The sequence below is a fragment of the Tripterygium wilfordii genome, chromosome 22 (assembly GCF_013401445.1).
Source record: "Tripterygium wilfordii isolate XIE 37 chromosome 22, ASM1340144v1, whole genome shotgun sequence".
Taxonomy (NCBI): domain Eukaryota; kingdom Viridiplantae; phylum Streptophyta; class Magnoliopsida; order Celastrales; family Celastraceae; genus Tripterygium; species Tripterygium wilfordii.
This window is the reverse complement of record NC_052253.1, coordinates 5,841,890-5,857,066: the sequence shown is the minus strand read 5'-3', so window position 1 is coordinate 5,857,066 and position 15,177 is coordinate 5,841,890. Positions and strand designations below refer to the sequence as shown.

The following is a 15,177-nucleotide window of genomic DNA, read 5'->3' as shown; positions in this document are numbered from 1 at the left end:
TTGATATAGCTCTTGTGAATGAATGAGATGTTGTTGAAGCACGATCCATGCATAGACACTCTCGGTTCTTGATATTCTTCTTGCACTCAATGCATTTTTGTTTGTAATCTTGACCACAATCAATGGCTAGATAACAAATTAAGAATAGTTGATCTTGACCACAATCAATGGTGTTTCATATTTTAGATAAGAACGAACCTTAGAAACGAGAATTGAATCTTAACCAAATAAGACATAGAATAGGATTACAATGGTGAAATCAAAGTCCTAGTTTGCATTCTCTTGATTTAAAACACCCTGAATCTTTCTAATATTTTTGCACTTTCTTGATTTTCAAATTCACACAACTTCTCTTTAATTTTCAGAAATAATTTAGTTTTATTTATTTTTACTATCTCGAGACATTCTAATTGAGTAGAAATTGGAATTACTTGACAAATCTCCGTGGGATCGACCTCGCTATTGCATACCTATGCTATAATTGTATTCGTGGGCTTGCGAGTTAATTAAAATTACAACAAGTCTCGACACATTCGTCGTTGACATAAGACCGTAAGACAGCTTTTGTCAAATGGGATTATATCCATTGATTATGTTAAATCAAAGGACAACATTGCTGACCCTTTGACAAAAGGCTTGACTAGAGATCAAGTATATAATTCATCGAGGGGAATGGGTTTAAAGTCCATAACCTAAAGCTCTGCCACACTGGCAACCCAACCTAGCTTATTGGAGATCCCAAGATCTAGGTTCAATGGGACAACTGAATTGTGGGGGAACTTAAAGTAATCACTAAGGAATTTATTCCTAACTCTTTCCTATGATGAGATGGTGATACCTGTCATGGGTTCAGGATAATCTATGATTTTAATGATTCTTGTACGTTGAAAATTCAACTGAAGTATGACAGGATACTTCTAACAAGAAATCACCTATATGAGTGTGAAGGGGCCGCTTCTATGAGAGTGATAGGACTAATCTGTCTAGAGCACTCATGAATTACCAGGCATGTCCAGGGCCAAAATGGACAGAATGTGAAAGGAACCAATGATGGTGGAAAAGAAAATGTGTGAATATTGTTGTCTTGGTTTATACAAAAGCTGAACAGTTCAAGACATCGCGTTCACTGGTTAGCGAATAAACCCGATGATATTTTACAAGCGAAGGTTCAAAGTCAAAAGCTACCTATCCTGATGTAGCTATTTTCCAAAGCTCTCTCTATCTCTCTAAGTCGAGTCTGCATAGCATCTCTGCATTTCATTCATGTGGGGGATTGTTGGAAATTCATGTCTTTGACCATGAATTGAATTGAGATCCAATTATTGGATATGTTGGAACTAAACATGAATCTATCGAGTTTCATGTGGAGATAATTATGTGTATTCACTTGTTCAAAGCCATGAATATAGTGAATGAAATGTTATTTCAAAGCAAGCCATTTGGGCATGACTAAGTTTGAGGAAGAATAAAAGTCCCACATTGGAAAATTAAGTGAACCAACTCTTGTTTATAGGAGTGAGGGTTGAACTAATGGCTTGGGCCCAAGGGCACCCAAGCTTTTGTGGGAGGGAAATAATGCACTTTATGCAAAAAAGACCACACCCGCGCGTGCTGCCGCCGCTGTCCGTCCGGCCGGCCGATTCAGTTCCCGCGTGTGTGTGTGTGATGGGCTGACTCAGTCCAGGTCTTTCCTTTCTTTTTTGGACTACAGACTAGTGAGCTTTCAGCCTACTCCAAGTCTTTCCTTGTTTGGCCCATAGGCCAGTAGACTTCCAACCCAACCTGGAAACTTGTCTCAGCCAAGCTCGTGGGGCTCTAACAGATTAAAAAATTTTCTGTGTAGAACAAACAGATCAAATTTTATCTGTTCAATTAATTATTTGTGTTTTGATTATTCTCAATAAATGTTGGAATTATCTGTGTAGATTAGCTTTCAATCCATTTTCGTTCCGATCCTTGATACCTCCCAAGCACTATAAATAGAGGCCTCCATACCATTCACAAATCACACCTTCAAAGCATTTGCATTTGTTCTTAGAGAGAGTTGAGAGCTGTCGTTGTTGTTTACGCAAGTTGCCCAGTGTGAAGCTTCCATTCCGTGCAGAGCTGTGGCCATTCTATCCTAGGAGACTGTCATATGTATTCCTCGAAGCAAACCGGTGGGGAGGCGATTTAGTCTTAAAGAGACAAAGACTACTCTGGGCTTGGCTTTTTACATTCAATCTCTTTTTCTGTTCCTCATTGGTAATGTATTGTCCAATTGATCGGTAATATGGTAACGTTGTTTCTTCATATTGATTTCATTGTTACACGTTTCAATTCTTAATCTTCCATAAACACCCACTTATTTCACAACAGACCTGACCAATAATTGAGATTAAATGGTCCTTAAATAGGATTTTTACAAACATCCGTATTTGAGAACTGCTGTATAAATGTATATTATAAGAACTTCCATGCACAATTGAACTTCTATATTTAGAGTTGTGGATTTGTAGGTTTGTGTTGTGAGATACAACTAACTTCTCTAATTTTTACTCTCCCTTTTTTTTTGCAAAGAAGATTTTACGTTCTCACTTCTGAGGTCTGGATATCATCTCATTCTAACAGAGGCACAGATGTATAGATTTCACTAGGGGATTAGGCCCCAAGTGAAATCATGTAAAATACGTTACATGTTGGCATAATATATCAGACTCCCAGAGAAAAAGGTACCAGACCTCTAGTGAAAAATGTATCAGGCTCCCAACGAAAAATGTGTCAAGCCAGCCAACTAAAAAAATGTTCCAGACGTTCTGACCCCATAAAAAATGTACCAAACCCATTGTTGGGCTTAAAACTGGCTCTTTTCAAAAAGTTCGATTTTGCTAAAACCCAAATCACTTATGTTATAAAATAGTGTGAATTGGGCTCTTTGCTCTTTTTTCTTGAGAGCTGAGAATTTCTCGTTTCGCAGTCGCATCCTTTTCATACCCGAAAAGAAAGTGATAAGTAAAAATCCAATATTTTTTTGTGATAAATAAAGATGTAATATTTCATTGTTTGAACTATTACTAGTAATTATTTTCATGCCATATGAATAATCCCAAAAAAAATTTCGAGGCCTCCATTACTTAATTGTGCCTCCAATGAGTTCAGATTCTGAACTCACCATTGCATTCTAATACCTTCAATTAAACAACGTTGAATAAAAAATCAAACCATAATTATATTTACCAAACTAGCTAGCATGGTAACAAATTAAATTGGTCAATTAAAACGCCTTAATGAAAGCTGTATTGGTTGTGGATGTTTGCAAAATTGAGTTCATATAGGCATTTTTGAAGCCGCTATTGAAATGGTTGGGCGAAGAAACAATGTCACTCAATTATTATCCAATTGAGTGTAATCTTTTTCTGACTTGGTTTTGATTTCTCTATTTTTTTAAGAATATCGAGTCTGGTTCTTTTCCTACCCATATTGAATGGAACATGCAGAGCTCAATTAGACAATATGTGTTGACACTGTGTTTACCACAGAATGTCCCACATCGGTAGTGTGTGTCCCATATATGTAGTTGATAAGCTCAGTTACCAACATAGGTTTTTGTCCTTTGGATTGCTGTGTTGGTGTCTGTGTCTTATTGTTATGTGTGTGTTTCGAAAAAAGATTAGACAATATGGAAACATAATTTTATTATTTAAAATAATGACAGTATGGAGATTTTATTTTTATAAATTCCTTACTGAAAATAATGACATCAGGCGAGAGAGTGAGGGGAAGCAGAACGGTGCGTTTTTGTGGTTGGAAAACTATCATCCAAATCACTGACTGGCTCCGAGAAAGAGAAGAGGAGGAGGAGGAGAGTGAGTGTGTTTCTCAGGAAAAACTTCAGGCGACGGCTTTTCTCCTGGAATCCTTGTCGATCCTCTCTCGCGCATGGACATGGTGTAAGATTCAGTGTTCGTCTCATATCTTTTCTGTCGTCGTCTCATATCTTTGCTGTCATCGTCTATACTCATGCCCTTCCACATCGTCACCATATTTGTTTATATCACATCGCTTAATTTGTATTTGGTTTCTGTGATTAGTGTTCTATCATTCTGGATTCCGTGTTTTCTAAAGCCCTAATTTTAGTCTGAAATTCGTGCATGTTAAATTCAATTTCTTACTGGAGACGATTCAATGTGTTTGTTGTTATTGAGTTACCACTTCGACAAAACCTGTTAATTCAGTCCAATTGACTAATTTTCCTCACTTGACTTAGTCTTGGATTTTTTTCTCTTGTAATTTGCTTTCAATATCCTTATTTTGGATTGCTTTGCATAAACATTTTGTTCTTTACAAATGAACAAATGTCATTCTTTTTTGACATGTTGGGGTCTCTAATTAAGAATTAGGAAGTTGTTTGTGGAGGGTAATTTTGATCTGAGACATGGATTATGCATTGTAGGAAGATTTTCTTGGCACGCTAGAGTTACTTACAACAGACTAAATTGGAAACCGTAAAGAACTAACAGAGAGTTTTTTATTTTCCACTTATTGGGTTTCACGGTGCCTATTCGACATTCTTTGTAGCTCTTCACGTGAGCAACGGTAAATATGGGTCCATGTTGAATTGATGTGCCAAATTCTAGAAAATATGGGTTCCTCATCCTGATATTAGTAAACATGTCCTATTCTAGGGGTAGAGTTGCTTCACTACTGTTTAGAGGTAATGGATTCAATTTCTGTAAACAACCTCTCCACCATGTGTGTTATGGATTATGTATCAGAGTTTTTTAACTTTTCTTTTTCTTTTTTTTCTATTTTAACGTTAACTAGTTTGTCAAAAGATTGTACCCAAAGGTCAAAGCAATGCTGACCTCTGATTTGTTACAAGTGTGAACTATGGCAGTATGGCGTCAGATATTTATATTGGCTCCGGTTACTGGGTTTACTTTTTTTGAGAATTTGTTGGTATAGGATTCTGGGACAGTGATTTAGTATTTGTTGCTGAAGAGTGAGTGGCTTTTTTTCTCTCACGAGATAGTTGAACTGCTGAAGAGTAAGGTTGTCTTGGTTACTCAATGTTGGAGCTCAAGTCATGGGCTATTATGGAACCAAGACTTCAACGAGTAGTTCAAGCTTGATGACACATTTATCTTTTTTACAATTTTGACAGAGCTCCAATTAATGCAAATAAGGCTGGAATCGCTTAGGTGTTCAAGCTTGAGTGATACTTGACCCTTGAACTTGATAGACAATAGAAGAGGCTAAAATGTGTTCTTGAGGTTTGAGTTCATGTCGTGAACTCAAGCACATTTGCAAGTTTTAACTAAACTGAACCTAGACATGAGAATTATTTGTTCGAGCTGAGCTTGAGTTCAAAAATGAAGTCTAATTGTGACAGAGAACAAGCTTAAAACTGATATAATTTGAATCAAGCCCCACCAAGTCGTGCGAAATCTCAATTACACCTAGCTCACAGCTCACATCAAGAAAGCAGGTATTAGTCTTGCCGGTCTCTTTTAAGGAAAGCAACATTATGGTTGGACTTGTGCATTTCGAGGTTAGCAATTTTAGCTTCTTTTTTTCCCCCCTCTTTGCAATCTAATAGACGTATTTAGAATTCTTTGACCACCATTTTAATTTTCATAAGAAAAATGACGTATTGATAGTAAGATTTTTCTGTAAACACTGGTCCATTGCACAAAAACACTGAGAATATTTACCATAGGATATTTTCAATTTGCAAACACAAGAGACATTTAAAAAGTATCGATGTAAAATTATCTATACATTTTATTTCTCGATGAATTTCTTAAAAGGCAATTTCTTGAAATATGGTTTATATATTTAATTAAACAACTGCAAAGAAATTTCTTGTTTACTTATAACAACCACATGAATACATTTACTCTTTAAAATCCAATCAATTAATAATAACTATATATTAAATATCTAAACAACAAGTATTGAATAAGTTAATTAAAGCACCTTGAGCTTGCTAAGACTTATATTTGTTTAAATTACACAACGTGCTTCTAACACTTGTTTCTCCATATTGGTGATTTATATATGAAAAAATCCTTATGTGAGTGAAAAAACTTAGAAGAAGAAAGATTCAATGTTTCAGTTAGTTAGATACTTAGATGGCACTGTCATTTTGGGATGATTTATGAAAGAATATCTAATTGTATTCATATGGATTATCTAAGTAGTTTTGTTAAATAAGGGGTTAATAGTTGCTTATAATAAAGTGTATATTCCTTTGATTAGATTTTATTTTTACTGTTTCTTTTACAGGCAAATGTGTGCCCCAGTGGTGGTAAAGTTGTAGGGGTGCAACTTAGAGGTCACATGTTCAATTCCTAGAAATGTCCTCTCCACATATTATGTAGGGTAAAGTCTGCGAACATCCTTCTTGTCCCTAACCCTTCCCTCTATGCGAGTCTTGTGCACGGAAGTTGTTTACTGAACATGTGGCTTAGTGGTTGCAGTGATGCAACCTAAAGGTCAAAGGGTTAATTCCTAGAAACAGCCTCCCGAAATATTATGTGGGGGTAAGGTTTGCGTTATCCTTCCTATCTCGGACCTCACCCACAGCGGGAGCCTTGTTCATGAGAATTGTTTACATTTACCTTTGCGAAAATTAATGACGTCATGCGAGAGAGAAGGAAATGGTGCATTTTGTGGTTGAAAAACCATCACCTAAATCTCCCGCTCTCTTTATTGGAGGGTAATGTTTCTCTAAAACACTTCGAACCGGGATTTTTGCTCTTGAGTCTGTGTGGATCCTTTCTCACATGGAAATGGTGTAAGATTCCATCTTTGATTCAGCGCTGGCCTTCTCGATATATATACGCAAATTTATGCCATATCTATTATCTATATGTGTGTTTATTCCATCTTTGTTATATTGCGTGGGTTTTTAGTGTTCGATGTCATATTGTTCTGGCTTGCTGGTCAATCAATTGGCTTCTTGTTATTGACTCGCTACTTCATTTGGAAAAACTTTTTCGTTCACTCAAATTAGTAATAATTTGCTGGTGATTTTTTAAAAGGTAATTTACTCTCTATGTCCTTGACTTAGGGTTGCTTTGTGTTGGAAAAAACCAGTACTTTGGATTACCATTTTATTCTTATCAATGAAGAAGTCTGTCCTTTAAAAAATTGTGAACTTGAATGAAGAAGCTGTTTATGTTGTGGAATTCTTGTTGCTGAGACAGTGTATGACAATGCTCTAGGAGTGTTTGCCAGCACTCTGGCATTGATTTAACCAGATCAAATTTGAAGCTCTATAGTCATAATGATGAACATTTGGTCCACTTTGGCATGTGACTGGGGGTTCTCTTTTATAATGCTCTGTGTAAATAGAAGCTCTTGTTTCCTGTGGCTTTTCTATGTGTACTTAAGATTCCACATTTACTAATTTGGTCATCCTCATTGCTGTGATCCAGTGTTTATACTCCTAGTTCCTCAAATACAGAAAGTTACAGTTATTTTTTCTTTTCTGACTCCCATTTTTTTATTACGTACTTGAAGTGAAGAGACCAAGAGGGTTTTGTGCATATAGAGACTGTTTTCTCGTGGTTAATTTAGATGTACTGAAGAAGATATTTGCATCAACTCATTTGATTATACTCACTGCTGTGATCCAGTGTTGGCATTTCATTTTTCTCTGACACCCATATTTACTGCCACCTTTTCTTGTTTAAGTAAATCTATCCTTTTTCTAGAATGATAAATAAATTTTATGGAAAATGGGAAGACACCAAGCTCCCTTTGAAATAGTTTCTACAGTTCAACCTCTCTATCATTCCGAACTTGATTCTACTTTAATATTGTTTACAGCATGCTCTCAGTTAGTCTATTTTGATTATCTCTGGACTTCAGTTCCAGTGTTGTCCACAATTAATATGGCAAGATTTCTATCTTTTTTTTTCTTCGATGTTTAGTTGCGCTCATGATGTATATCCCTTTTTTTGCATGTGGTTAAAGCCAGATTGTTTGACTGTTGGAAGCAGTTATTTTCTTGCTTTGCAACATTTTAAGTTAGTCCTTCACTTTCTGCTTGGCATATCTTGACTTGAATCCATTTTTTCTTTTGATGAAAACAGAAGCGTGCTTTGTTGTGTGGGATCTCGTTGATGGTCAGCATTCTTGACATTGAGTTTTCACAGGCAACTGGAAACCAGATTTTGCTTCAGTGGTAGTAGCCACGTCAAAGAAGGAGCCGTTTTTGTTCATCTTGTGGATGTAAAATGGATGATGGTGGGCAACAGGAAAATGGGAGATTCAAGGTGGATTACTATAAAGGAGGAGTACATCCTCCGGTGAGAACACCTCGGACACTTTATTCTATTAGCATTATTAATCTGATTTAGGTTTTATCATGCAATTCCAATAGCCTTTGACCCGGATATGTTTGAGTTTTGCAGTGGAATATGATGGTCCAGCATCAAGTAAAACAAAATAATGCTTTAGAGATGAATAAAAAGATAATGTCCATCCTAGCTGAGAGGGATGCAGCTATTCGAGAAAGGAACACAGCAATATCAGAAAAGCGGGAAGCCTGGGCTGCACGAGATGAGGCTCTCAGGCAGCGAGATGAAGCACTTATAGAGCGATCTAAAGCCCTGATGGAGCGAGATAATGCTCTAGCAGCAATTCAGTACCGAGAGAATTCAATGAACTTTCCTTTAGGTGGTGGAGTTCAACGTGGATCAAAGCGTCTCCCCCACCCAACATATCACTCAATTGAATCGAGTGAAGCTCTTGACTCTGGGGAAGGGCACATAACCGAAGCCTATCCTATATCAACCATTGCTGCTAAAGCTGGCAAGTCGCGCCATGTAAAACGCATGAAGGAGAATAAAGCACATGAACTGGGTGCAACAAAGTCACCACAAAAGGGAAAGAAAGTGGGTGAGGATTTCAACAAGCAAGTTCCCTCTCATGGGAAAAAGATTAAGGTTGACTGGGATAGTCAGGACATGGGCTTGAACCTCATCCATTTTGACGATACCACCATGCCAGTTCCAGTTTGTTCGTGCACAGGATTCCCTCATCCTTGCTATAAATGGGGGAATGGTGGATGGCAGTCATCTTGTTGCACCTTTACTATTTCGTCATACCCGCTACCACAGATGCCAAACAAGCGCCACGCCCGAGTGGGTGGGCGGAAGATGAGTGGCAGTGTCTTCACGAGACTGCTTACTCGGACGGCTGCTAATGGCTGTGATCTGTCGCAGCCACTTGATCTCAAGGAATATTGGGCCAAACATGGGACAAATCGCTACATCACCATCAAATAGCTTGCAGATAATCTTGGAAACAGATTGTGCTTTCTTTCTTTAGCCTATTTATGTAGTTTAAGACTTAACTGACAGCCTTCTTTGGCATTTGTGCCTGAGCTGCATTAAAACTGAACATGGGAACTTTTGGTAGGATGGCTATTGTTCATGGTTCTTTTTCTTCAAAGGCTTTTGTTGTCTGAGTCATCAGTTTTCTTTCTAGAAGGGGATTTTCAGATGCCGGAATTATGTGTGAGGGGCTTTTCGTTTGCTGCCTTGCCCCTCTGTTACTCTTACACCCCGTTACCGGTTTCTGGTTGTTATGAAATCAAACAGGCAATTGGAATTATGTAGTAAAGGTGGCTGCTATTGGAGAAGATGCTTCGACTATTAGCAGCAAAAAATGGAAAAATGGGGATTAAACATGTATGGGCCAAAATCGGTATCAATGTCATCCCGGCGAGATGGGCCCACGGCCTAGAATAAGTCTAACAGGCCCACAGCCTGGGTAGACGACTTTATAGGGCCACGGCTTGAACAAACGATTTTACAGGCCCATGGCCTAGAAGAGCCCAACAGGCCCATGGTTTGGGGCCTTTCGGAAACTGCCATCAACACAGGCCCAAGGCTTAGACAGCCATCCTACGGCCCGAGCAATAGCCCACTCAACAGGCCCATAGCATCAGCATTGCAACAGGTCATCCAATGCCTTGAGTTCGAACATGTGATACCCGTGACCAGGTCATGTGCACCATCACCAATAAATACTCAGGTTCGAACGTTGCTGGTGCCCTCTAACGACAATACTTTGATTGTAGAATCTCGTGTCTACAAAAAAAACATTAAATTGGTTAGATCAGAACACAACAGTCTCAAAGGGAGCTAGATGGAAAATGAAGTTGAAACATTCAGCAAATCCTTTGTTTAGATTTCAGTGAAAAATTCAAATAAACTTGGCATCAGATATATGTTTCCCTGGGCGCATTCAAATTTCAAAATTTTCTCATTCTCTCCATCTTTTTTACGTCTGTTTTTTTCTCTTAAACAGTCAATCCATACTTTCCTCCTATAGTCCTCTCCATTCCAATATGAAGCAAGAAGCAATTCATGAAGTGAAATTACCTTTGTGGGTGGAACATATCAATGCATTCTTTCACCTGCCCAACCCAAGAATCTTCACACTCTTCACCATCAGCAGCACAGTCACATTCTCATTAGGCCTTGCCATGATTGTGGAATTGGTTTTACATGGTGAACATCACCAGGGATACGGCTGGATCGCTTACTACGCCCCGTTAACAATCACTCTCCCAGTTTCTATGTGGATCATCTGCATCATCTCTGCACTTTTTCTTCCCTACAAGGATCAAAATATGAATGCAGTACTGTCATTATCTGATCCTTCACATGGCAAGCCATCATCAGATCAGCAGCCCAAAAGAGAACAACAGATGCAGGATCAGCAGCCAAAAGACCCTGCTTCTGTAACCTTGGAAAGAATATTTTCTCTGCCAATCTCAAAGACTACTACTGCTAGTGACAACAATTTGGAGCGTTCAAGGAGTTGTCCATGAATGATGACATGAAAATCACTTGTAAGAATTGTTTTGATTTCTTTGATTCTGATGGTTTCCTATTGATCATGTTTGTTTACTATGAATCAATGAAATTTTGATTAATTAGTTCATTGATTGTAACAAATGCCCAAATAAAGTCATTCCCAAGTGTCCAATACTACATAGTCTTACCCTCACATTTCCAATTACAAGTCTTTCAAGCTTTCAGTGATGCTCATACAGATATTGATGGCAGAGGCAGTAAAAATTTGACAGTAGTTCAAACTTCAAAGTCCAAGATTGATACATTCCATCAATTGTGATACTTTTTATAAATCGGGATACCTCCCATAAATTCAACTCAAACAACTCGAAAATATATTGTTTGTTCTGAGTTTAAGATTCGCATAATTTTATCTTTACAACGGTTTTCTTGTTTTGAGAACATATGAAAAAACCTTAAAAGTAGGGCTGCACAAAACCCGTTTATAACTCATCCCAACCCATGAACCCGACCCCAACCCACATGATTGAGGGTTATATATGGGTTAGAAATGTCTAACCCAAACTTAATGTGGGTCGGGTGAGGTTTTGAATTTTCTTAACCCGTTTTGACCCAACCCCATTTAGGATTACACTACATAGTTTATACTTATATAAATATATCAACAGGAATTCTCCTATGTGGACAAAAAAGTGTGAACCAAGTTTGTGGACCAAAATCCAATGGTTGTAATCAATCACAACATAAGTGGGGGCCACACATTTATTATGGGACCCACCACATCTATGGTTGAAAAACAAGTCCACAAACTTTGTCCACACTTTTGGTCCACATAGGAGAATTTCTGAATATATCAATATATGAATACATTGTTTAATTTTATTTAGTAAGTATGACCTTCAATGTTTCCTGTGTAGTAAGTATATCCTTCAATGTTTCATGGATTATTTTATTTTCCTTCAATTTTTTTGAACCATTGTCTCACTGGTAAAATAAAAGAATGTATACACTAAGTCACTAATTAAAACATGTGTGTATATACGTGTGTAATGATAGTCAACCTGATCCAACCCTAAACCCGACCCATACCCATTTGACCCGACCCAACCCGACCCGTACTCAAATGAGGTTGGTTAAGGGTTGAAGAAAGTCTCATCCGACCCTATGTGGATCGGGTGAGGTATCACCCCAAACCCGACCCATGTTCACCCCTACTTAAAAGCATTCAATAGTTCAAACGTCAAAGTCCAAGATTGATACGTTCTATCATTTGTGGTCCTTTTTGGGTTTTATTATTGATGCAAACCAATTTCTTCCCCACCATCCCAGAATGATTTTAGTACCATTTTTAGTAGTATTTTGGAATGCTACTTGAGATGACCACTTTACCACCATTTCGTTTTTCTTGACCAATATGTTCTCCATTATTAATGATTGGCCAATATTACCCCCACTTGAATCTTAGGGTTGTCAGCTCTATCATCTTCAACTCTCACTCACACCCATCACAACCACTGTCGCAACCTCAACCATCATCACCATCAGCAACTTGAAGCCGATGAGACACAATCGCTTGATGAGTCAACATCCATAGCTTCTCCGCTCTCGATTCAAGATACCCACCAAAGCTTTTTTTTCATAAACCAAAAAAATAGGGTTTTGTCTGTCTCGATCGGACAGATGAGATCTTCAATCCAATTCAATAGAAATCCAGTATATGAAAATAACTAAAAAGGGTGGCACAGATGATAGAGATGATGAAGTTGAAACACTGTTTGGAGACCGAGATAGGTCTCTTGTGTTTTCAAATCTACGGAGAGCTCGGGTCATCGTTGATCCAAAACTCGAGTCTCTACGTAATTTGACACATCATTTTAACCAGCATTTTCTACCAACATTTCAGACAGTATATATGTTACCATTTGAATCAATATATATGTTATTATGTTGCTTTCAAAGTTTCAAAATGGTCTGCCTAACGGACCTACAAACTTGACTTGCTAGAGTAAAAACAGATAGATTGTGGTGTATACTTAGGGTTCGTTTGGTAAATAATTTTGAGAGTAGCATATATGGTAGTATATATTGTGATAGTATATATGGTGATAGATTATATGGTTTCTGAAAAGTTAATAGTGTTTGGTTGTAATTATGGTGGTAGCATAAAGTTGTTGAAATTGTAGTGACAAATTACTTACAGGGGTATTATGTATTTAAGTTGTAAGATATGTAAATAAATATTGAAGTAAATAATAAATAATTTGCTAAATTAATAAATAATTTAAACTAATATAAATAATTAGAATTAACAATTTCATATATTAAATAATGGAGCCCTAAATTTGAGAGAGTAATATGGTCATGGCAACAAAAATGTAAGGATATTATGGGAAAGAAAAGTCGAATTGTGTGAAAATTGTCCAATTGACCACAATTTCAAAATGGTTATAAAATTGTCATAAAATTGTCCCTGGAATGCTACCACCTAAATGGTTGTTTGGCAAGCAAGTAGCATTTATACTATCAAGTAGCCTAAATGCTACCAAAAAATGCTTGCCAACACACCCTTAATACATTTAAACCAAAAATAAAGAAAGCAAAATTTTCAATTCAACACAGACAAAGCTGCAAGATTTTCTTCATTTATGTTCTTCCCTATTTAATACAGTTGACCTAGATCGATAATAGCGATTAAACTTTCATTATTATTCTTAATTGTTAAAAATTTATATTACTTGAAGGCAAACACTATTGCATTGGGAAATTGTCGATTTTTTTTATATTGTTTTTTTTTTGATAACTGAGAACGATACCATTACAAGATTGTTATTTAGACATTCGAAATGAGTCTAAACTCATGTCGTTAGACTTGCATTTGCAGAAATTTTATATCTGACGAGTTAGGCTAAAGCCAGAGTATGATTACACATGTATTATTCTCAGTGTATTATTTTCTTTTCTCTAAATGATAAATAGTAGTGGACGTTTTAAAATTGACACTCCTAAGTTAAAGCAAGTTACAATCCACTATTTTTCATCTGAAAAATGGATTATTCTCCTATACATTTTGTTAGCTATAGAGACATCAAGTCACATTGGTTGCATAGTGTAATGACAATATAAAACAATATTTTTTTTATGGCAATAATAATATATAATTATTATAAAAACAAAAGTGTGCATGTATTATTACATATTGGGTATTACAAATAAAATCCAAATTAATTAAAAATTATAGAAAAGCTTCACTTATCAATAGATCTCATTTACTCTAAATGTTGTTGATTAGGTCGTGTCTTTTTTAGCTTTAGAATGTCTATCCGTTCGAACCAATCGAGGGATAACCTAGTGGTAAACTTTTTTGGAGCCAAATAATATATACTCAAAAGATTTTGAATTCGATTTTCATTAAGAGTAATACCCTTGTGGTAATACAGTATAAAAGACTTCTGTGCATACAGGCCTGACGGTTCGAATTTAGGCCTATATTAAATGTATAAAGAACAAACTTGTATCATGTCGTTCTCGATTAAAAAAAATATATGTATTGTGTTTTTGGATTGGAGTATAAAATATAATAAAACATAATAATAATGATAGTGGGCCTAACTCCAAGTGGAAAAATAGTTGTGAGAAAAGACAAAAATATCATTTTGACATTTTCCACATTAACTGGGTCAGCAGAACTGCAAGTGGGCCCAAACATCAAATTCTGGTGGGCCGAAAGCACTCTATGTCTGTCTGGTGTCGACACATGGGTCGGAAAGAGTGGATAAGCTCTCTCTTTTTCTTTGAAGCAGTAAGAGGTTGCCACGTTATTGAAAGACCGCCTACGCCTACTCCAACCACGTGACCGCTTACGGGTCCCACTGAGGTCCAGTCAACTTTTGGACGCCGCAGTGGTCGTCACGAAGCCACCTGTAGAGTGAGGCCTCGGGTGTTTAGCGAGAGGTCGGATCTAAATGTTTTTATTTATTTATTTATTTTTTAATTGATAAAGCTTTATTCAAAAATATTTTTTTTAACCATAATATACAAATTGGATAATACTTGTGACCCCCTAAAAAGTGACCCCAAAAGACCTGCATTTAATGGATGATTGGATGTGAAGTGGACGCTACATGTGTGTTTTTAATCAATGACAATTTTAATGTTACATAGATTTAGGAGACTTTTGAGAGTCAAATTTTGGGGGTCTCTAGCATTGTCCATACAAATTTACCCTTTAAACATTCAATATATGTTTAAACTGGACTCATTAGATCTGCACACACATAAAATTCTCACCTGACGATAAGTAAGTTGAGACAAAGTTTAGCGCGTGATCACAAGAACATTGCTTGTAATGGGATCCGACATA

At 36.9% G+C, this 15,177-nt stretch overlaps 2 protein-coding genes across 5 annotated transcripts; both read left to right on the top strand.

The window, feature by feature from the left end:
* Window positions 1-3,748: 3,748 nt before the first annotated feature.
* Window positions 3,749-9,464, top strand: LOC119992324 (protein BASIC PENTACYSTEINE4-like). Of its 4 annotated transcripts, none has more exons than XM_038839042.1 (3): window positions 3,749-3,927; window positions 8,145-8,297; window positions 8,403-9,464. In XM_038839042.1, the coding sequence occupies exons 2-3, from the start codon at window positions 8,226-8,228 to the stop codon at window positions 9,276-9,278; spliced, it is 948 nt and encodes a 315-aa protein (XP_038694970.1). In that variant the 5' UTR covers window positions 3,749-3,927; window positions 8,145-8,225; the 3' UTR covers window positions 9,279-9,464. The 4 variants fall into 4 exon arrangements, with proteins under 4 accessions (XP_038694970.1, XP_038694969.1, XP_038694971.1 ...); XM_038839041.1 differs by having other exon boundaries at window positions 8,082-8,297; XM_038839043.1 differs by having other exon boundaries at window positions 3,749-3,941.
* Window positions 9,465-10,151: 687 nt separating this feature from the next.
* LOC119990514 lies at window positions 10,152-10,843 on the top strand. The gene has a single exon (XM_038836467.1). The coding sequence runs from the start codon at window positions 10,346-10,348 to the stop codon at window positions 10,829-10,831; it is 486 nt and encodes a 161-aa protein (XP_038692395.1). The 5' UTR covers window positions 10,152-10,345; the 3' UTR covers window positions 10,832-10,843.
* Window positions 10,844-15,177: the final 4,334 nt, after the last annotated feature.

Coding starts and splice junctions, on each gene's coding strand:
- LOC119990514 (XM_038836467.1), top strand. CDS start 10,346: ATGAAGCAAGAAGCAATTCATGAAGTGAAATTACCTTTGTGGGTGGAA.
- LOC119992324 (XM_038839042.1), top strand. CDS start 8,226: ATGGATGATGGTGGGCAACAGGAAAATGGGAGATTCAAGGTGGATTAC. Junction 8,298..8,402: donor AAGGAGGAGTACATCCTCCG/GTGAGAACACCT, acceptor TGAGTTTTGCAG/TGGAATATGATGGTCCAGCA.